The sequence below is a fragment of the Sylvia atricapilla genome, chromosome 3, assembly GCF_009819655.1.
Source record: "Sylvia atricapilla isolate bSylAtr1 chromosome 3, bSylAtr1.pri, whole genome shotgun sequence".
NCBI classification, from domain to species: Eukaryota; Metazoa; Chordata; class Aves; order Passeriformes; family Sylviidae; genus Sylvia; species Sylvia atricapilla.
The window spans coordinates 24320902-24342719 of record NC_089142.1 but is presented as its reverse complement, the minus strand read 5'-3'; the positions used below and the strand labels follow the sequence as shown (position 1 = coordinate 24342719).

Below are 21818 nucleotides of genomic sequence, written 5' to 3'. Positions count from 1 at the left end.
TCTTGTATTGGTCGGGTTTAAACCAGCATAAAAAAAGCAGGGTGTTGCTCTCCCACTTATTTTGTATCAACAACGGAAAGCCTTCCAGCATTTAATTATTATTGGACCAGCTGCAGTGCAGCACTTGTTTTGACTTGTTAAGCAAGTGCATTGACTTGGAAGAAGAGTAAATTGAATGAATAACACATGTTTAGCAATGAAATTTTTAACAAATCATTGGCTATTGAATGAAGACCAGCAATTTCATTAAAACTTCTATTTCTCTCCATATTTTAATGTAAAGTAACAAGAAGGCATCATGGGTAATCTCACAGTGTCCAGATCACCTGGGAGATTATGTGTGAGAAAGCCAAGCCCAGTTATGCCTCTTTGATTGAGGCTTTTTCTTATATCTGCTTGTAGAAGTTGCTGGCAGGCAATGTTACACGGCTTCTGGGAACTCTTCTCATGGTGAATGCTGGAAGCTTTTAACTATTAAGTGTATTCTAATTCTTACAATTATTCCTGAGGAAAAAAAAAGGGAAACTAATCCTTTTAAATATTCATTTATATTCTAGCATGGGTGTGTAACTTTTGTTATTTATGTGAGTACTGTCTATAACTTACTAAAGTGAAAACACTGCATGCACATTTTGAAGGGATTAGAAAGTAGAAATCACATAATTTGAAAGTCCACCTTAATAATGTTTTACTCCTTACACTATTTGGAGTTTTTGAAATGTATTTTGAAATGAAATTGTTAATTTGCAAGGATCTGTGAGATCTTATTCACTATAATAACAAAATGAAGAAATGAACATTTTAATAATAGAAGAACATTCTCAGAAGATGTAATACTAAGTGCTTGGTTAAAATACATTAATATATTCTAACTTTTTCTTTTTCTAAAAGTACGAAATACTGAAATTAATTTATTTAAGGGTTAAAGAAAGAAAACCAATAAGTGAAGTATTTGCTTAAAAAAAAGACAGGTATTGGGTTTTTTTTGTTGGTTTGATTTTGTTAATATGCTTTTTCTTCTGGGTCTAGATTCTGCTGCTATTGTTGAAGGGGTTTTTCATTGATTTTATTTTGATTTGAGTTACTACGCAATTCATACAGTTCAGTAAGTCTGTTCAATTATAGAAAGGATGTTATATAACTAAAAAGTTTGGATTCAAAAAATAATATTTAATTTATTAAAATTGTCACTAACTGCACAGTATTTCATCAAACAATTTTCAAACTGCCTCTAATTTTGATAAACAAAAACATTGCTTATTGATATCAGTAGCTGACCTGAAAATAAATAATAGAGTGAAATAACCCTAAATTTACAGCAGTGTGTCTAGCTTCCACATATGACTGATCAAACTTTATTCTTTGTGCTTTGAAAAGAAAGTGTATTTCACGCGGAAGTAATTTATATCATTATTTCAAAACCACATCTGTAAATATATAATTAATTTATATACAACCAATACATAGTAATAAATGCAGAGAAACTCAAATAAAAAGTACTGCAATAAATCAGTTCTTAAGAAACAGAACTGTTGCAATGAAAAAAAATTCCAGACTTGCCCTTTCTAATTAAGCAAAATCCCCACTGATAAAGGAAACAGCTTTTCTCCAGTTGGAAAGGGATCTGAATGTAGATTAAGTTTCTGACAATGACTTTCGTGTCTAAGATAGGGAATGTAATTTTGGGGACTTCTGTTTTCAACCTTTGCTTTTATTTTTTATGTAAGATATCACAGAATCATAGAATCATTTATACTGGGAAAGATTTTTTTTAAGATCATTGCCTCCAAGTATTAAACATTCACTGACAAGTCCACCACTTTGAGGGCTTCATTCTGCTCCCTATACCTGTTTTCAACCTCAGGGAGCTGGCACTCAGAGAACCACTGGCCCAACTCTATTAAAGGGTGACACAAAGAAGACATTTAAGTACCTCAGCCTTTTCCTCATACTTTGTTTTTTTCCCACATCCAATAGAATTGAGATTCTCCTTAGCACTCCATTTGTTGCTGATGTATTTATAGCAACCTTTTTATTGGGTCTTAAGGCAGTGCCCAGATTATATTAGAGTTGGACTTTGCCTCTTCTAATTTTCTCTCTGCATAACCTCATGACATCCTTGTAGTCTTTCTGATTTCCTGCCCCTTCTTCCAAAGTGCATAAACTCCCCTTTTTTTTCTGATTTCCAGCCAAAGCTGTTCGTTCAGGCAGGCTGCCTCTCTTCCCCACTGGCTGGTTTTTGGCACATGGGAACAGTCTGCTCCTGGTCTTTCAGATTTCTCTCTTGAAGTGTCCACCCTTCCTGGGCTCCTTTGCCCTTCAGGTCTGCCTCCCCAGAGACTCTGCCAACCAACCTGCTGAACAGGCCAAAGTCTGCCCTCAGGAAGTCCAAAGAAGCAGTTCTGCTGACCCTCTACCTTACTTCTTCAAGAATTTAAAACTCCATTAAAACTCCATAATTTTGTGATTGCTGTGTCCAAGAGGCCTCCAACTATCACATCACCCACTGGTCATTTCTCTGTTCACTAGTAGCATGTCCAGAGGGACACCTTCCCTAGCTGAATCCCTCACCAGCTGTGTCAGGGAGTTTGCTTCCACACACTCCAGGAACCTCCTAGACTGTTTTCTCTCTGCTGTGTTGTATTTTCAGCAGACTTCTTGTAAGTTGAAGTCCCCCATGAGACCAAGGACTGGCAGTTGGGAGACTTCTCCCAGCTGCCTGCAGAACATTTCATCTGCCTCTCCATGCTGGCTGGATAGTCTACAACAGACTCCTACCTGGATATCTGCCATTTGCTTTCCCTCTGATTCTTACCTTTAAACACTGAACCCAGCTGTCACCACAACAGGCAATCAAAACATTCCCTAGTATACAGGGCTGCCTCTCCTTCCTTGACTTCTCAAGGGTTTATAACCCTCTTTAGCTGCACTTTAGTTGTGCAAGCTATCCCACCATGTTTCTGAGGTGATAACTCTTCATCCTAAGTGGAAGATATGCAATGGAGTGTATAACTCTGAAGTTTTGTAGTTAAAACACTCAGCTGAATGATTGTTGTAATATAAATGGTAAATGTCTAATGTCAAATAATAAATAAAAAAAAGTTATGGGGAAGATGTGGGAATAAAAACTTATTTCATTCTTATTTTGGTCCTCAACGCCACCATTTCTTCTGTGGAATGGCTCAGGATGTCCCATTGCTGGGCTACTGGCATCCTGGCACTTAGGACACAACCATTGAAATCAGCTGATAAGGATTGAACTGTCCTTTGGCTGAGGCAAGGACTATATCAGTCTGATTTTCTGGAGCTGCAGTGAACTAAAGGGGAAATGTAAATAAACTCCTTTGTTCTGTTTACTGGCTGGTACAAGACAGTTGACTCTTAACAAACAAACTTGTCTCTCCACTGACTGTATCAGGCAGCCATCTCTGGTATCCAAAGCAATGATTTAAGGACAGGTGACTATTTTTTTTTCAGTTCAATGTCTAACTCAAAATAGATTCCTTGAGTTCAGACCATTCTAAAAACCAGAAAAACCTAGTAATGCAGTAGTGCTTAGAGAAGTAGAATCATAGTCTGTTGCTTTTTTCTTTTTTTAATCACTACTTCGGGAAGTTATTTTTCTTTGTTCTTGGACTTTAAAAGTCCACCTGATTTAAAACCTTTCCTAGAAGATTGTGATCTTCATTCGAAGGCCAATGAGCAGAATGAAATGGCTGGCACTTACTTCAATATTAGCTAGATTTTACATTTTTAGGAATTCCAGGGTGAAAAGACTAAAGGTATGCCTGCCCAATTTCTAAATTTCTAAAATTGTTATTCATCTTCTACAAGCCAAAAAAGTTACAAAGCTTAAAAATATCAAAATACATATTTTAGTATCTGTAATCTGATGTCTCCAACTGAGAATGACATTCTGATGAATGTCCTTAACTTCTCTCAGATGCACTTCATTTACACCTAGCATAGCTGTTTTATTTTGGCGATTTTTTTAACCCTGTGTGCTTCTCTCCAATCACTTTTCACCTTTCCACACACCCTAGAAAAATTTTTTTGCATTATTTTATGGAAGGTGAGTCACTCGAAACAGTGTCATCTATGATACTGGAATTGGAATGAGAGAGAGAAGAGCAAGAATGAGGTAAACAGCTATTTGATGTCTGTCTTTTCACAGTAGCACAATAGCTAATTCCTAGGGCCTCTGACCTTTCAGTGTCCTGTAACAGAGTACTTGCATTAATCTGTTGCTTATCTGTCACCTACCACATTTGATATTTCCAGTCTCTGCTTTCAATTATCAGTCATTAGAGGCAGCACTGAGTAATTTCAGGAGAAAATGCCTGGAACCTTTGACCTGTTTTGGTCAGATAACCACAAGTGTTCACTGTAGATAAACTATCATTTCATTATATTCAAGATGTAAATGAGTGTCGTTTGTAGTGTATCATCTTACTGTAAACTTTATCACCTTGGAGTGATTAAAACTGACTGGTTTACTTAGTACTTATACAAAGAATTTCGAGTCAAACAGTGAAATTCTGTGAGATTAGTGTAAATGACCCTTTATAGTTACACAGGTCTGTAAGTCCCTCCATTTTGCCTTGGCCCATATATTTAGCAGCTAAAAAGTGACATTGATTAGTGAGGTTTTACTTTTTGTGAATCCACTTGGGATCCTGGGACCTTATTTTGTAAAATCAGCTTATTATAACATGTCTTTCAGCATATCTTTGGTTTGCTAACCATTTGCCAAAGCAGCTTTCACTTTGCCTATGTGTCACAGCCACACACCAACGTCTTCGGGAAAAGTGAAGCACACATCAGTGTGGAGCTAATCACAATGAAAGAGCACAGCTAATAGTGCCTCATGCACTATGACCTAAAATCATGGCTAGCAGTTTTTATATTTTTTAAGATCAGTCAACATAATCAGATATTTATGGCTGAATTTCTGAAATACTGATTACTTGTTATACATCCATATAATTGCTTTGGGTGTTTTTCAGGTTTGTTTGTTTGTTTGTTTTGGGGTTTTTTTTTTTCCCATAAAATTAATAGTTTTGTTAATGAAAGTCAGTGTATGATATTTTCTTTTGTTGTAAAAGAAGACCTCTTTTCCAAAATACTTTTTTTCTGTAAATTTGACTTTTTTCTTCTTGAAGTTGGACTTAATGTTTATACAGTGTGAATGTTTCATCAGTTTGCCACATGGGTGGAAAATATCATTCTTTCCCATCTTACACACAGGTGTTTGTGATATTCCCCTGAGCCATGATTTGTCTGATGTAACTGCAGTGCTGCATATATTAGTTTCAGGTGGTATAAAAATACCATTTTTAAAAGTCAGTGCTAAGAATGCTGATCAATGAGAGCAAAGGAAGATTTTTTTTTTTTTTTGGTAATTGGCATTGACCTTAATATTCTACTTATTTTTTACTTAAAAAAATTTATATATATCCAATGATTAAAAATGTATACTTACTGATTTTCTGGTCAACTGGTTTTTAGATGTTGTGGTTTGTCTCACAGAAATGCATTTTGGCAGATGTACTGAGCAGGGCTGGAATGACATGAGAACATTCTGAAAGGACTGAATACTTGAAAATCTTAACCTGTGTTTTTCAGCCTGCCAGTGTTGAAAAGCTCTTGTCCGTGAAATAAAAATATTTGAGAAATGGTGCTTCCCTGCACTTCATGGCATTTCAGCAAGACAAAGAACCTGACAGATACCCTACTGAGCATTTAGTCTTGCCTGACGAGGCATTTATTAGATGCAGAAGGGATCAAGATTTGTGTATTATTTTCAGTAATAAAATATTTCATTTATTTAAATAATATTTCACTTTTTTTAATTTGGCTACCATTCGAACCATTGGTCCTTATTGTAACATCACCATCACCACTTTTTTGCAGTTTGCTATATAATGTAAGATTTTAAATTGTCTACATTTGTATGCAAATTTATTATGTTTTGTACATTGTCTGCAAATACAATGTCTGCAAATACAAATTTGCAGGTAGAAATTCTGGATTCATTGCAGGAAATGGGATCTCCTTGGACTCAGGGTGTTTTTGCAGTGCTGTTCAGTGCCTGTTTCCTACCACCCTTCACTTCTGCAGGCTGTTGCTACTCTGAAATCCTGGCCTGCCTGTAAATGCTGTCTCGAACCAAAGAAATTTTGAACTTGTGTCCCTTTCAGATGACAGTGCTGCGTCTTTCTTGGGTATATACATGAGAACACAGATAAGTATTATCTGTATGAGTTGTAAGAATTAATTTGAGACCTACCAGAAAGTGGCTGTCAGTATTCTTTAGCTGATGAGTGATCCTGAGAGATCCCCACTGATATTATTAGGGGTATTGTGGAGGTTTCTGTCCAAGCTATAACATTTAGGGAGACAGCTACTGTTTCTAAACTGATGTAACTAATTAGAAAGTACTTGGTAGAAACTAGACAAAAGGAAGCTTCAAACCCAAATAAAAATTTATCAGTCCAGGAATAGTGGCATTTAAAGCTTTTAATCAGTGTCTGTTTGTTCAATATTTACTTGTAGTGAGTAGTGCTTAGTTACCCATGCATGCTGCTAGATACTTTTTGAAAAAATACTATCCAGAGACAGCAGAAAGGTTTGTACTACACTAAGTCTGTCTTAAATGTAATTCTCATTTGAAGATTATTGACATATCTGTTCCATGACAGGTTTGAAATACTCAGTTATAACCTCAGAAACTTGCAGCAGACTCTTTGTAGTAGAAAAAACCCTCCCGGCTCAGTGCTCTTGCATATGCTAATCTCTGCCAAGTTCCTCTGAAATGAAAGGCTTTATATGGGTATTTTAAAAAAAAAGCAAACAACTCCCAAACCTTAAGTCAGATCTCTGTATATATCTCACAGTTTAGAACCGGGCAGTGGAGCTGCTAAATAGACTGTATCCTGTTTCTCTTCAGTAGCAGCCCATTCATCTTCAGGTCCAGAGCAGCCAGTTTACATGCTTCTGCTGCTTTTCTGCTTTACTTTTTCTACAAGTGTTCGATGGCAAACCCATGTAAGCTAAATATGCACTTGAGCCAAGTAAACCTCACAGTTAGCAGACAATTTTCCTTTTGTCAGTGAGGAGAAAGTTAATTTTCACTGAAGATAAAGTGTTCCTATAGCCTATATATTTTAGTTTTGCTGGTTCTTAAGGCAACACAGATTTGTACATTAAAAAAAAAAATAAAAGCCAATGAAAGCAAGGAGAGTTTGCATTTTTGAAAAGGTGATGGGGAAGTACACTGTAAGGGACTGGTTACATGTCCCCAGGTGACTTAACTAGTAACTACTGCTCTGAAAATAATGTTAAATACTTTTTGTTCAATAGCTCTCACTTTAATATGTCTATAACTATACTCTTATATGGCAAGCCCCAAATTTTTTTTACTTTTTAGTGCATTTCTATTTTGTAAGACAACATATATGTTATAATAATACAGGTATGTAGATTTATATGTAAAATCATATAATTATATATATATATATATGCAAACACATACAGATTATGTATCTAGAAAAAATTGTTTGGAAGGGATGTATATATGAGTATGAAAGTATAAATATTGCGATAATTTACACATTATTTATACCTGGAGCATTTAGTAATCCAAATGTGTGCTTTTTCAGAACTGCCATTGCTCCTCCCTCAGATTTGAGAACTAAAATGTAATGAAGGAGCTGGGGTTACAGGAGTGAGTGTTTAGGGAAGCTGAAGGCAGCCATAAATATTTAGTTGGTTATCTAAACCAAATCCCAACTCTGAGTTTTAGACTTTGTCCACCATCAGTAAAACAAAGCATGTATGTCATGAGGCAAGTAGAACTTTTCCAGAAGGAAGAAATTCTGTCTTCCCACGGAGCACAGCTTATTCATAGGTCAATGATACGTTGTACTCTGTGGAAGTGGAAACCATGGATCATTTTCCTTTCCATATCCTTAAAATCTGAAGTATTAATCCCATGTGATCATCAGCCAGTACTATGGCCTGTAGTTTCCGTTGTCACATCAAAACATATATTCCATTGCAAAAGCTGCTCCTAATTCAGAATCAGAACTGCAGCAGACAATGGAAATAGACCCAAACCAGCTGTAAATTAAAATCCTCTGGTTTGTTCCTCTTAAAATTCTGTAGAAACCTCAATTAAGCAATAATGAGGTTTATTTTACATTGTAGCAATATCAGAAGCATTGGGAGCTGCACCTGCCCTCCAAGAACAGGTTTGAGGGAACTTCCCAAGCTGGAATCATACATCCTATGCTCCTGGGGTGCCCGAGCCACTTGGCCCTGACCCACAGTTCCTTCTTCTGACCACTGGAAAGATGATGTGCATGCCATTAGAGTACAACTTGTATTAATTTATATGACTTAACTGCTTCTTAACTATATAGTTGTTGCAGTACACTTTAGTACCACTTTTACTCTGTTAAACGGAAATGAGTTGCATTCCTCTCATCAGCCTGGTTATTAGAGGCAATTAGTGTCGTCCAAAGTAATCTATATTTTTGACATTGCTATTGGTGTGCTTACAGCTACACTGAAGTCCTGAATCCTTTCACAGCTTTTAGTTTGTCCATATTTCTAGTTACTTTACAACATTCCCCTTTTCATCTTTTTTTTTAAATATTCTTTCCACTCCAGCTTCTGGAATTTATATAAAAGTCACTGAGTTTTTTTTCCTTTTGAACTGAAGATACTGGGCTGGTGGAATTTTCCTTTAACTGGAAGTATGTCTGGGCTTGTGGTTTTATTATTTGCACAGTTTTCTGTTGTCGTGTTTGTTTACCCCCAAGCAGAGGGTATGCTCCATTAATCATGAGAAATGAGCATTTGTTTCACGCCTTTAATTTACATTTAATTCTTTTTCTTGCAGTTGAAAGGGATAAGGACTTCTCCCACCACCGAAGGCACTACAAAGAATTCCGCTTTGACCTCACTCAGATCCCTCATGGAGAGGCAGTGACAGCAGCCGAATTCCGGATATACAAAGATCGGAGCAACAGCCGCTTTGAGAATGAAACCATTCAGATCAGCATTTATCAGATCATCAAGGAGTATCCCAACAGGTACCCTCCTGGCATGAACTCATCACATGTTGAATACTATCCCATTTGCCTGTCTTAAGTCGGGAGACAATAATGGATCATAAGCCTACACCTGACAAGGCATCATTGCTACTACTGTGGCTTGTGCAGTATCAATACTTAGACAACAACAGCAAACACTGAACAAGAATAAAACTTACCTCAAGCGTAATTTATTCCAGGTTTATGTCCAAGTTCACCAAATGATCTGCCCATGCACAGAGTGGGTTAGGGTTCATGTTCTCAGTGAGAAAAGAGCAGAGTCCCATGCACAGTCTAAGAGTCTAGATTTGGAAAATACACCATTTGCTGACACTGAGGTACTGCAAGCCAAGATTCACTTGAGCTCCTTAGAGGCAGAAAGATGGTCTAACTTTGATTACTTTTGAAGAAGCATGGCTTTTTTTCTTGTGTTTGACAATTATGCAGAAGGTAATTAAAAGATAAACTCATGCACTAACTTTAAGATGACATGTGCATACTTAACACATACTGCTCACCTTAACTGAAAATTAAAACAAATCATGGAATCATCTAGATTGGAAAATATCTTTGAGATCAAATCCAACCATAAATTTAACACTGCCAAATCCACCATTAAACCATGTCCTTAAGTGCCACATATGGTGTTGCACATGAGCAAATCCCTGAATTTGAGTTTGTGGAGCTCTGAGTATGATATGCTTCCAAGACTATACAAGATCTCAGTAAATCAGCAGATCTCACCAGACAAAGTAGCTAAACACCTGAAAATTATGATTAAAAACTAGTATCAATTCCAAGATGCTTCTGAAAAAGCTGCATAGACCCAAAATATGGAGATTAAAATTAAATAAGTTTATGTCTTTTCTCAGGAAAGTGGAGGGGTAAAAAGTTCTGTTTTAAGATAAACAAAAACTCTCCTTCATCTTGAGCTGCTAAAACATTTCTGTCCCAGGAAGGTTTGGCAAAACCAAAGAAAATGTCAGCTTAAACTTACAGAGTATTCTGGAGGAAATAAAAGCCCCTATCACAAATTAGCTTGAAGGCTGGGCGAGAATTTAAATATCTTTTCTGCCCACAGAACCTTGACATTGTACCCTCTCGGAACATCAAGTTATCAAATATTTTATGGCTATAAGCAGGGATTCATTTAATGCCAATGGAATCAACAGGACGGAAAGCACTCATCCTTCCAGAATACTTTTTGCTTTTTTTAGTAAATTTGGGGATGAAGGAAAAAAAGTGCAATTTTATTCTTTTTTTGCCTCTATCTTCAGCTTCCCAAAAATTCTTTTGAGATAGGTTCTAAAATAAACTTCTTAGAGGAAAGAATGAAGCAGGAAGGAAAAAAACACATCTTTTTAAAGAGCATAGGTTGAGGTAATGAGAGCTCTTCACCTGAGAACTCAGATTTTTTTAATGAACTAATGAGAAAAGTTTGTTTTTCTAATACTTTTGATGTTTTCTTTAAGTCCTTGAATATTTTCACAGTAGGTCATTTGTATTCTATTTTAGAGAAAGCAAAACTGTTTACCACTCTGATGAAAATCACAGTGAATACTATTTGACTTGTTCAAATGACAACTGCCCCTCTGAAGGCATTAAACAATGCTTTAGAGTTCTTTCAATGCATAAATAGAAATTTACAAATGCTTTATATCTGCATTTAAAATTATAAAAGCTCCATGTCTACTAATGGAAGCATGATGCTGAAAGGAACAGGCAATGACATGCCATGCATTCAATTTCACCAGTGTAAATACAGAAACTTCAGAGGTAGACTAAGAGTTTTTCTCCTATTGTTGATTTTGACAATTTCTACTCATATGCAGAGATGTAGGCAACTGCCTCAGTAGAACAGGATGGGAGGAGATCACAAACCCTTCACTGTTCAAATTAGAAACAAGAAAAATTTTCCTCCTTTTCTGTCTCCAGACAGAAAAGACCCCAAGATTAGCTCCCAGGATTTTTTTTTTTCCAACAAAGCCACATCTTTTGCTTTTGGGCCCAGACTGTGATTTTCTTGACTTTTTCTCCTCAGGTTTATTTTACACATGTGCATATTTTAGGTGCAAAAATTTTAGAAGCTGCAAATACAGATTGGGAGAGTGAGAGAACTGTGAAGATGGAGAGGCACTGGAACATGTTGCTCACATAAGCTGTGAATGCCACATTCCTGACACACTCATTCCTGCCACATTTCAAGGCCAGGCTGGACGAGGCTTTGAGCCACAGATCCTAGTGTGAGGTGTCCGTGCCCATGGCAGGGTTGGGACTTGACAGCCTTTAAGGCCTCTTCCAACCCAAACCTTCCTCTGATTCTGATTCGGTAATGTCCTGCAGTCCTTACTAGTGATATTCCACAGCAAAACTTCTCCTCCACACTTCTTTGCTTTGAACAGGAAACACAAGTGTCTGACAGGACTCTGCAAGCCCAAGCACAGTTCTGCAATGCTTTCAGGGAAGGAGTGCCCAGTTTCAGGGTTCCAAGTTGCATACTAAGGATTGTGCTGTAGTCTCAGGCATCTTTCTGTCTCTATGGCAGCATGGCTAGTGAAGTGTTGTGTTTAATTCCCTTGGAGTTCGCTGAAGTTCCAGTCTTTGGGATTGTAGTTTTCTATTCAGTCTAAGGAAGCATGAACAGCATGGCTCATAGCAGGGCTGACTTCCTATGGAGCCCCACCATGGACTCCTACCTGGATCTTTTCTCGAATGTAAAAAGTATCCAACATGCCATGTTTGCCTTTGTTCATGATTTGGTGGCAGCTAGCCACTATTTAAGTAAACCCTAAGGGCTCTTCCCACATTAGGGAATGCTCAGGTTGCAGTAAGATACAAAAGCAGGTTTCTAGAATGAGACTAGAGCTAAAAAACCATTATCGAGACGGCCTGTTACACTGTAATGATTATTTGATCTGATAAAGAAGTGTTCTGGGTTTCAAGGAATGTATTGGTGGTTTGTTCCACCTTTACTTTCTTAAGTGTCCCAGGAGATGTGGAACTTCTTAGGTGTTCTGCCGCTTTGCTGAAATTCTTGTTGGTGGTAGCATTTCTCCTATAGAGAACTGATGACTGGGGGCCTGACAGAGAACACTAAACTTAAACAGCCTCTGGTAAAGCAATGGTAAAGCAAATTGGCTGCATTCTGCCTGAATATATTCACTGTTATATTTCAGGCTATTTACAACATAATGCCTTAGGTTTTTATTACGTGTTGTGAGCTATTTTTAAAGTAGAAATACTTTTTAAAATTCAACCAAAATTTGTGGCGGTTTTTCATTTTAAGTGTGATTGCACTTAAAATGAGAATAAAGAAGAATTTTAAAATTAAAAATGTCACAAAATGCGATGGGAAGTTGGAATGAATGACATGAACCAATGGGGAAACCCTGATCCAAGAGCTCCTGCTGCCTTATTAGGGATCATGTTTTCACCCTGTATCTGTATCAGTTATGAAAGAAGTTGGGTTTTTTTCCCTGACAAATACTTTGAATTTCTGTAGTAACAGGCTGTTATGCCGGCTATATCATTAGTACTGGTCCAGATATATTTTCTCTGTTCTACTATGTGTTCTCAAGAATCAGTTCTGATTTTCTCTAAATACCCCCAACTCATTTTCATTTGCTGAGTTAATCAGTAAGAACAATCTGTCTCTGTAAAGTTTATTACCTTAGCCAAATCACTATATGTGCAGGAAGAGAGACAAGCAAATTGACATATCAATACCAAAGACACTTGAGTTTGAGTTTTTGCTGCAGTACAAAGTAAAAAAGTCACATTGAGGAAAAATTTGTCCTTCACAGGAATTTCTAGACTGGATCATTAGTAGTGCCTTATTCTGATTAGGCATGGGAAACATTGTGATTTTTGAGAACATTTAGTATCAGCCCTGGATTTGGAATGGAAAGACTCTATATGAGAAAACAGTTATGTGTTTTAGAAGGAGAGAAGATTGGTATGTATGTGGTATTGTAGTATTTTATATCCCAAACACTTTTACAGTTTTCTATTAAATCTACTGAGTGATGCAAAAATACTTCTAAATACATCTCAAAGACAATTACAGCCAGAACTAAACTTTTCAGGTTTAAAGTTCTGATAAAACTGCTTATTAGAGAAAAAAAATTGGCATTTAAGACTCCAGAGAGTACTATTTATGAGCTTGTGGTAATTGTTAATTTGTTCAGTGCTAGCATAGCAGGTCAGGCTCTTTTGAATGGTAAGATTTTCTTCATGTTAACTTCAGAGGGGGAATGTAGGTTTTTAGGTTTTCTCCTTGTGTGGTCATTAGCACAGTTCTACTAGAATGGAAGTGATAAGAGCCCAGCAAAAGATTATCCTTTAACAGAAGAAAAAAAAATTGCCCTTTCAATTATTTTTTTTTTTTAATTACCTTCCTTTATAATTTCTGGGCTCTTTAACCTGATTTTGCAGATGTATCTCACATGTAAGTAAATTGTTCTTATTTTTCTCAGTATTTAGCAACCACGGTTTTAAAAGGTGCTTTTTTCAGTATCAGACTTTCTAGGTGCATTTACTGTGTTTAGATAAGACACTTTCTAAGTGTAGAAACTTTCTAAGGTGTCATTAAGGTGTCTAAGGTGTCATTAAGAAACTTTCTAAGGTGTCATTGTGATTAAGCACTGTAAGAATACAGTGACAAAACACTTTTAAATCCACTTTTTTACACAAAGCCTGTTCTTTCTGTCTGCCTTTCCTCTTTAAGCATATATTCATTCTGTCTGTAAGGCAGAATGTACAATTCCCAGATCTACGTGAGCCAAGTCTGCCTTTAGCTGACTTGTACAGTAAAAAATTAGAATAAAACCTTTTGTCTTGTATCTTACTGTTTTGACTACTATTTATGGCATAAAAGAAATAGGTTTCTATAACCGTAGATTTACGTTTAAAAGGATAAATGCTGAAAAAAAGTTTTAGATAATGCATGCTGCTTTGTAGAAGCGTGTAAAATGAAACTGATGAGAGGTAAATACCTTGGGTTTAGTATGCTCATTGTGGTAAATTATTTGTAATACAGATGATGATCTGGAACCAATTGTGTCACAAGATATGTGAAAACAGAACAAATAAGTGACCCATGCTAAAAATTTAGTGACACAATTATACTAGCTCCCCTGAGCAGCCCCTCTGAATTACTGGAAGATTTCATGGGAACAAATTTGAAAATATACCAGGCAACTGAGGGTTAAAATGTAATAATTATATTATTGAACAGATATGTAACTTCTGCTTTGATATAGAGACTTATTTTTTAAACATCTGTAGTAATAGGAAATGGTCTGAACTGCCATCTATTCATGTTTTGTCAAAGGACACAGCTGCCGTCATATGTTATTAACAACAGATTTCTTTTTAACAACACTATGTCTCTGAGTTTTAGTTGAAATTGGATACTGATTTTGACTTTTTTTTTTTTGTCTCTTATTCTGAAAAGTTTATAAAAGTGAATCTTCATGAGACATTCTAATGTTCCAAGATGAATTTTTTATACACAGCCTCAATTATGTATTTTGTGTAGTTATATCAGGAAGTCGTATTTTTCAGATTTTCCAGAGCTATATTTTTGCATGCTGAAACTCATTTCAGAAAGGCCTCTTAGGAGAAATACCTGTATCATACTTAACAACTACTTGTTAGCTACAGCACATGCTGCACTGTGTCATAATGAGGATATGTCAAAGGATTATTAATTTGGACTCCGAGAAGTTAATGTCAGCAAGAAAATAAGGGACAAGGGTAATAATATTTGAATGCCTTGACTTTCTATTTTCTTTAATTTAGGGATGCAGACTTGTTCCTGTTAGACACAAGAAAGGCTCAAGCTTCTGATGTGGGCTGGTTTGTCTTCGACATTACTGTGACCAGTAATCACTGGGTGATAAATCCACAGAACAACCTGGGACTGCAGCTCTGTGCTGAAACTGGCGACGGTAAGATCCGAACTGCACAGCACCACACATGTGTGCTCTTGTCAAACCTTGCTAGGACTTTTTTTCTGGATGGGTGTTTTTTTAACTGGACTGGGTGACAATTCACTGAGAATTTATAAGGAAGTAACAAAAATCTTATCCTGCTGTTGTTGTGATCTGCAAATTTTCTATTATCGTCAATTCTGTAGAGTATGTCAGTTATAAAACTAACTGAATCAAGTGCAATTTGGTTCAGGATAAAAGCTCCTACACACAAAAATATATTCCTTTTTAATGTTCTACCACTGATGATTACATTCAGGAAACTCAGGCAGCTTTGAAGAACTTCTTAGGCTGAAGCATGGAGAGTTACAAAATAAATCTCATAGCCATTCAGAAGGTATAGCAGCTGTTGATACTGATGTTGAAGAAAGATTAACAATAGGATAATGTGGGAATTATTTTTCTTTAATTTGAAAAAAAAAAGATTTATTATTTTGAATTGGTTTAAAATTTGAAATCTTGAAAATTTTAGTTAGCTGAAAATTAGAAAAAGACACTTTCAAAACTGAAGTTTTAAGCTGTGGGGGTTTTAGTACAAATTTACTGGGCTACTGCATTATTCATAGTTATGCTCTTCATTAAATTTGAAAATGCATCTCAATGCAAAACAATATTTTTAGAAGAAATGTTCTTCACTTAGCCTTCTTCAGAAACTAATAAAAAGAGACTTACATGTTGTTTTTTCTGTGATGGTTCACTTAATCCATACCACTTTACAAGCAAACTCAGATTTAACTCTTTTTGTCAAAAAGCTTTTTATGTCAGAGGTCAAGGGATCTATGATGCCAGTTAATCTAAACCTTAGCTGACATAATGTTAATGAGTAGCAGAAGAAACCCTGGTGTAAGGATTAATATTTTTTTCTTTGTTCTGGCTACATTTTCTCATTGGTTTTGATCTAAATTCTCCCTCAGGCTCAGCTGGGCTGTGAACAAAGCGTCTCATACTTTTTCAGCAAGTGCCCTGGCTGCCGGAGATTTATGCAAAAACTGTCCTTTAGGCACAATGCTGAAAAAGAGAGCTGGCAGGCTTGCACCAAAGCTCGTGGCCATTTCATCAAACGTTACCTTTATGGTCAGAGCACAGCCAGTGGACAAGGGGGCACCAATGCAGAGTGGACCATGTTGTTGCTGCCTTCACCTGGCCTTCTGAGCCTGGGCTGCATGGAGAGTAGATCTCCTAGGCAGCCTGGTTTAGAGAGGCCATTTTAAAGCCCTTACAATTCTGGGGAGGTGACACCTCCGTCAGGAATCCAAATTAGGTGGGCTGGCTTCTGGCCAGCTTTCCTGATCCAGAATAAACTCCATCCTTCACTTCCTCCCCCCCCCCAAGAGATTTGAACACAGAAATTGTTGAAAATTAAATATCCATGAAAGGCATTCATTAAGAAACCCTGAAACCCTGCAACCAGCAAGTTGTTGGTTCTAGCCTCAAAATTACATCCGTTTGGTAAACTACAGGAGAGTTTGTATGGGTAAAAGGAAACCTTTAGGTTAATACACTGAAGAAATTGTAAAAGAATAGCTCACGTAAATATTTCCCCCGTACTACTCCCAAGATCAGAAAGGTGATAGATAATTTTCTATTTTAAATTTCAAAGCCACAAACAGCTTTACCTTTTACACCTTACTTATTTGACTTATGAAGGAATTTGCCTTTTCCCTCACTTTCTATTCCCTTTTTCAGTTTATTTGTACGAGGAGTCCACGTCTAGCGACTAAAGTTTTCAAAACTATAGGATAGACCTGTGCTACACCACTTCAGCTTAGCACAAGCAAAATCATCCTTTCATGCTCTTACAATTTTGCTCTTAAGGCTTTGATTATTTTTATTGGGTTGCTGTTACTTCTGGAAACTATTAGAAACACCAGCAGTTGAATGACACGTTTGTGTACAGATGGAACATGAATTTTTATATGACTCAGTATGTAGCAGACTTGGTTCATAACCCAGAGAAAACCCCACCCACCTTTCCTCCAACCAGTTTTCTGTGAGAGCTCAGGGACTGATTCAAATCAGCTGAAAAATCTTCCCTTGGCTAGAGTGAACTTTAGGCCATGTAGGCCTGAAGCACATTTCTTCATGCCTCCAGCTGTCAGTCGAGTTTACAGGAGGTATAGCACTTCTGTCCCCATAACTGGAGAGATACTTATGATAAAACCTGATCCATTAACCTTTCCATTGCAACAGATCATTAAACTAAATGGGATTCTGTTAAGTAAGAGGATCCCTGATTGAGTCATACCAGTGCTACCTGGATAATCAAGTCTGTAAATACACACTGATTTTTAGATTTATTCTTACAGCAAATATGGGGCACCAGTAGTTGCTGAGAGTCCAGGGTGCCACTGTATTTTTATCACTACTGTTAAAAGTAGCTTTTCTTACAGTTCTTTATCAGAGACATTTTGGCAATTACTTGTGTAGATATATTTCTTTGCATCCCTAAAGATGGTGCACAAATAGTAATAATAAAGTCTACATAAGGGATAAAAAATATTTGTAACTATTTAATATAACAGTGTAAAAAAAAGTCTTTGGAAAAATGTCTGGTTGTTGTAATTCATATTTTCCCCCCTTTGAAAATCCTGAAAAAAATACAAAAAGCCACATGACATTGGAATGTGTTTTATTTTTTCTTTAGGACAGTATTTGGTATCATACGCCTCATTTTAGCATGAAATGTAGACTTTTTCTCTTAATGGGACGTTTTATTTTGAACAGTAAGAATAAAGGTTTGCATGACACATATGGAAGCTGTCAACATATAATGCACTGTTTCCCTGGGGCTGTGGTAAATTAAGGATCAGGTTTTTTTGATTCTCTTTTTTAGTGTGTCCTCAACATTCTGCAGCATCCTCTTTTGGCTGATTCCCTACTTTTGACACCAAAACTCTCTGTTGTGATTCAGGTGGGAGGTGACCTTTTTCATGCTGATGGATGCACAGGTGTTGGATGAACTGCAGCACAAAATCAATACAGATGCACAAACAATTTGAAAAGCTCCATCAACCTTTTCCCATATATCTACCACATGTCTCCTAAGACTTAAAACTTGCTCTAATGGATCAGCACCTTTCTATTAACCATTTACCATTTTTATATGTGGACATTAGCAGTGATCTGAACATCATTATTGCTGAAGGGGAATAACCAGCTACAAGAGTAATCTGTTTTCTGTTTATGTCTGTTTATATTGCTGAGAAGAACCTAGAGTTGTTTACGGAGAATGGGGGAGAGATAATGGGATTGGTGGTGATCCTCAGAATAAAACAAACTCCGAATACACAGCTCTCTATACAACATCCTGAGTAGCCCTACAGTCATGTAATTCTGTGCCTTTTATTAGATTACTGCAGCTCTCACTTATTTTTCATCTACCAACCCACCAGAGGGGAAGAAACTGGTGTTGACTTTGAAAAAACAAAGATTTAGATTTCTGTTACCACATAGTCCCATAGAAGGTTTCTTTGGGCTTCCCTGCTTTTTGAGGTGGGCAGGCAGCAGGAACCCTCAGCTCCCCGACTCTGACTCTTGCTTCAAGTATTTTTTTTTCCTCAGAGCAAAAGCAAACTTGAAAAAAATAGGTTCCTTGATCCAAGTGAAGCCTGTGGAAGGCCAATTCCCCCTTCAGCATGAATTTGGGTATGCTCTGCTGTGTGTCCCCTGGAAGGGGGTTTGGTTCTTAACCCTACATGCTGCATGAAGGATTGCATCTTCTCCAGAGATGTTGGGGAAGAAACTAAAAAAACCACAGCCTCTCTTTTTTAGCCTCTTTTCCTTTTAGCCTGGATCTTCCAAGGTCCCTTTCTCCAACTAAGCCTTCAGAAAGGCAGCATTCTTGGTGTGGCATGGAGTGGCTAGTTTGCTTTCAAGCCATGACAACCTGTGGCAGCACTCTGGCCTCTTCGTGTACTTGGCTGTATCTTTGATGTTGTTTTGGCCTCACCATTACCACACTAAATGTCATCAGTTTATCCCACAGCTGCCCCTAGACAACCTTGGCAGCTTGCTTACATGAACATGGTAGCTATCAAGTACCCTGGAGGGCGTCTCTGGGTTGTTACCCTTAAACTTCTTGATGGATCTCGTATTTACCGGGCAAAGTATGAGGAGTAATTTCACCTTCATTACTGTCCTTATAGTGGGGGAACTTAGGAAATATGTATTTTTACTGATATATATATGGACTTTGGCAGGCAATAGCTCTGACTAAATTCTGAGCCATCTGGAAGCCATACAGCCATGTTAGCACAGCACTGAACCCGAGCTAATACATCCTGCCCCTCAGCAGGTTTTATTAGCTTGGGCTCAAGCACTGCCTAAGTACAGCTACATTCATTTCTGGTTCAGAGCTGACTTTGGCCAAAATTGCACTAGTTTTAAATCAAACATGCTCAGGAATACTGTGGTGTGAAACAAGCTGGAGGAATGAGTCTCTCTGTCTCCAAAACAGGGTGATCCCATGACAGCTGTCCCCATGAGAAAGGTCCCAGCGCTGCCTTGAGGTTCTGTTGACTCTGAGGTGGAGCTGGCACAGGATGTAAATGCACCAGGAGCACACTCCTACCCTGAGCAGAGCAGATGATCCAGTTCCAGCGCTCTTTAATTTGCTCAGATCGGTGAAACCACTGTTTCCAGCTGGGTCACAAATGTGGTCCGCATTGTGTTGGCTTGTAGCAAGTGAACACGCCCCTTGTTAGTAAGGGCACACTCTAAGCAGAAGGGCCAGGGAGAGGAGAGAAACAGATCACCCTTCTCCTACCACCACTGGTGCACACTGGTCCTGGCTGTACAGCTGTGCAAGTCACCCCACACCCTGCTCCCCAGACGGATGGGGGATACATCTGCTTCTCAACACCATTAGTTCAGAGATAATGGCATTTGCGTTCCATTCCATTCAGAAGGCTTTTATCCATTTTATTCTTTGGTGGATGACCAATTAATCTAATCTCTCCTTGTTTTATTGTCTTCCTGAACACATTTTTTAATGGTGCAGAAAAGCCCCAGGACTCCCACAAGCCTTTCACAGTTTAAGTGCATTAACTTGAAAGAATAAATCAAGTACTTACAGAGCATTTTTGTGTATAATTACATCTGACTTTTTTGTGTAAGCATATATGGTACTGCCCTATTATATAGCAAACCAGGGTTCCTTATGTGCTCCCAAATGCTTTCTTCAACAGCTTTATGAATACCCAAATTAACACAAAAAGATATACAAAATTCCTTCAAATGAACCAAGCAAAAACAACTAAATTTAAGATTTGACAAACAAAAGGTGAATCTAGTCTTGACTAAAGCGATGAAGCCTAGGAAAGGCAGAGCAAAGCATCCAAGACCACCCATTTGTCAGAATTCCTTAAAGCCTCCAGGGAGAAGAAGAGTCAATAAAACATAGAAAGCATGTGTCAAAAACGTATTTTATGTTGTTACAGATAAATGTGTCCACCAAAGGAAAAGTTTGTGCAACAGTTTATATAGATAATACAATAGAGACAGTAAAAAATACTTTAGAGTTGGAGTGTTGAGGATGTGTTATATATGGACCATGATGTTGGCGTTATTAGCCTTTCTCTGGTCTTTATTTAAAAATAAGCTTAAGTAGCCAAACTCTCAATTTTTTTGTTTCAAGTCCCATTGGTCTCATGTTCAGGCATGAGAAACTACAAAAGTTTCCCTCTAATTTTGTAAACTACTGTATGAGCTTTCATATCAGAGCCTATGGGCATTTTTTGCTCAAATATTAAATGTTACTGGACCTTGGATGCTCAGAATCTTTCTTCATAAGGCCTTTTCCAAAGCTCATTTCAAATGTCACTCCCCAAAAGAAGGAAAACATAGGGGTGGCATTGGAATTTTAATTTCTGCTCAACAAACTCTGTTGAAATGAATTCTCAGAACCACTAAATTTTTCATTTCTAAGTACAAATATAAGTACAGTAAGTAAAATTATTACCAAAGTAACTACTGTGACCTAGTAGTAGTGGTTAATCTCTAAAATGTGTTTTGTGACTTCTTGAACACTTTTGAAAGTAAATAAGTTCTTGTTTTTCATAACAAAATGAGTGGTTTGGTGCAGGCTGATGACTCAGGACAAAATAATGGATTTTGGAATTACTTACTGTGCTGTGTTGCCAGTGTAAATCTGGCTAGGATGCATAACGACTGAAAGCTCTTGCAAAATAAGTGTCTGATCAATATTTTACTTAAAATATATGCTGTCTGAGGAGGTGAAGCCAAGGCACAACTCTTACTGTCATTGGCATACATATTGGCATTCCCAAAAAAGTCAGCTTTCTGAATGTTATGAAAAACAAGGATATGTCTCCAGTTCAAGACTGCAAGGCGGATTGTTATTGAAAGCTTGAAGAGCTCTTGTATTTCCATTTGGAGCAGCTGGAGGAGAAATGAACTTTAAACACGGAACTTGATCAGCTCATGAAAAGAATTGTATGATATGGCTGCATGTGACAGCACTGAAGCAGACATTGTTACACAGCAAATAGCTCTGAAGTTATCATTCTGAGTGCTATTCCTATTTTATGGGTGAAAAAACAAAAAGCAAAAAATTGCCAGGATTGTTGGAAAGGACCTTCTTGTAAGCTGAACTTCACAGTCATTTCTGCAGCAGCGATTCCTTTACTATTAGGGAAGAGACTGTGAAAAGGGAAATAATATTCATTCAGGTCAGTCAGTCAAACCCAAACTTCCATGCAAGCTTTTA

The 21818-nt window shown here is 37.3% G+C and overlaps 1 protein-coding gene across 1 annotated transcript in view; it reads left to right on the top strand.

The window, feature by feature from the left end:
• The window catches only part of BMP5 (bone morphogenetic protein 5), a 55072-nt gene that overhangs the window by 15470 nt on the left and 17784 nt on the right, over positions 1-21818 (top strand). The window contains exons 2-3 of the mRNA XM_066314956.1: positions 8906-9098; positions 14901-15049. Of these exons, the coding sequence (XP_066171053.1) occupies positions 8906-9098; positions 14901-15049 (342 nt within the window). The remainder of the gene's footprint in view (positions 1-8905; positions 9099-14900; positions 15050-21818) is intronic.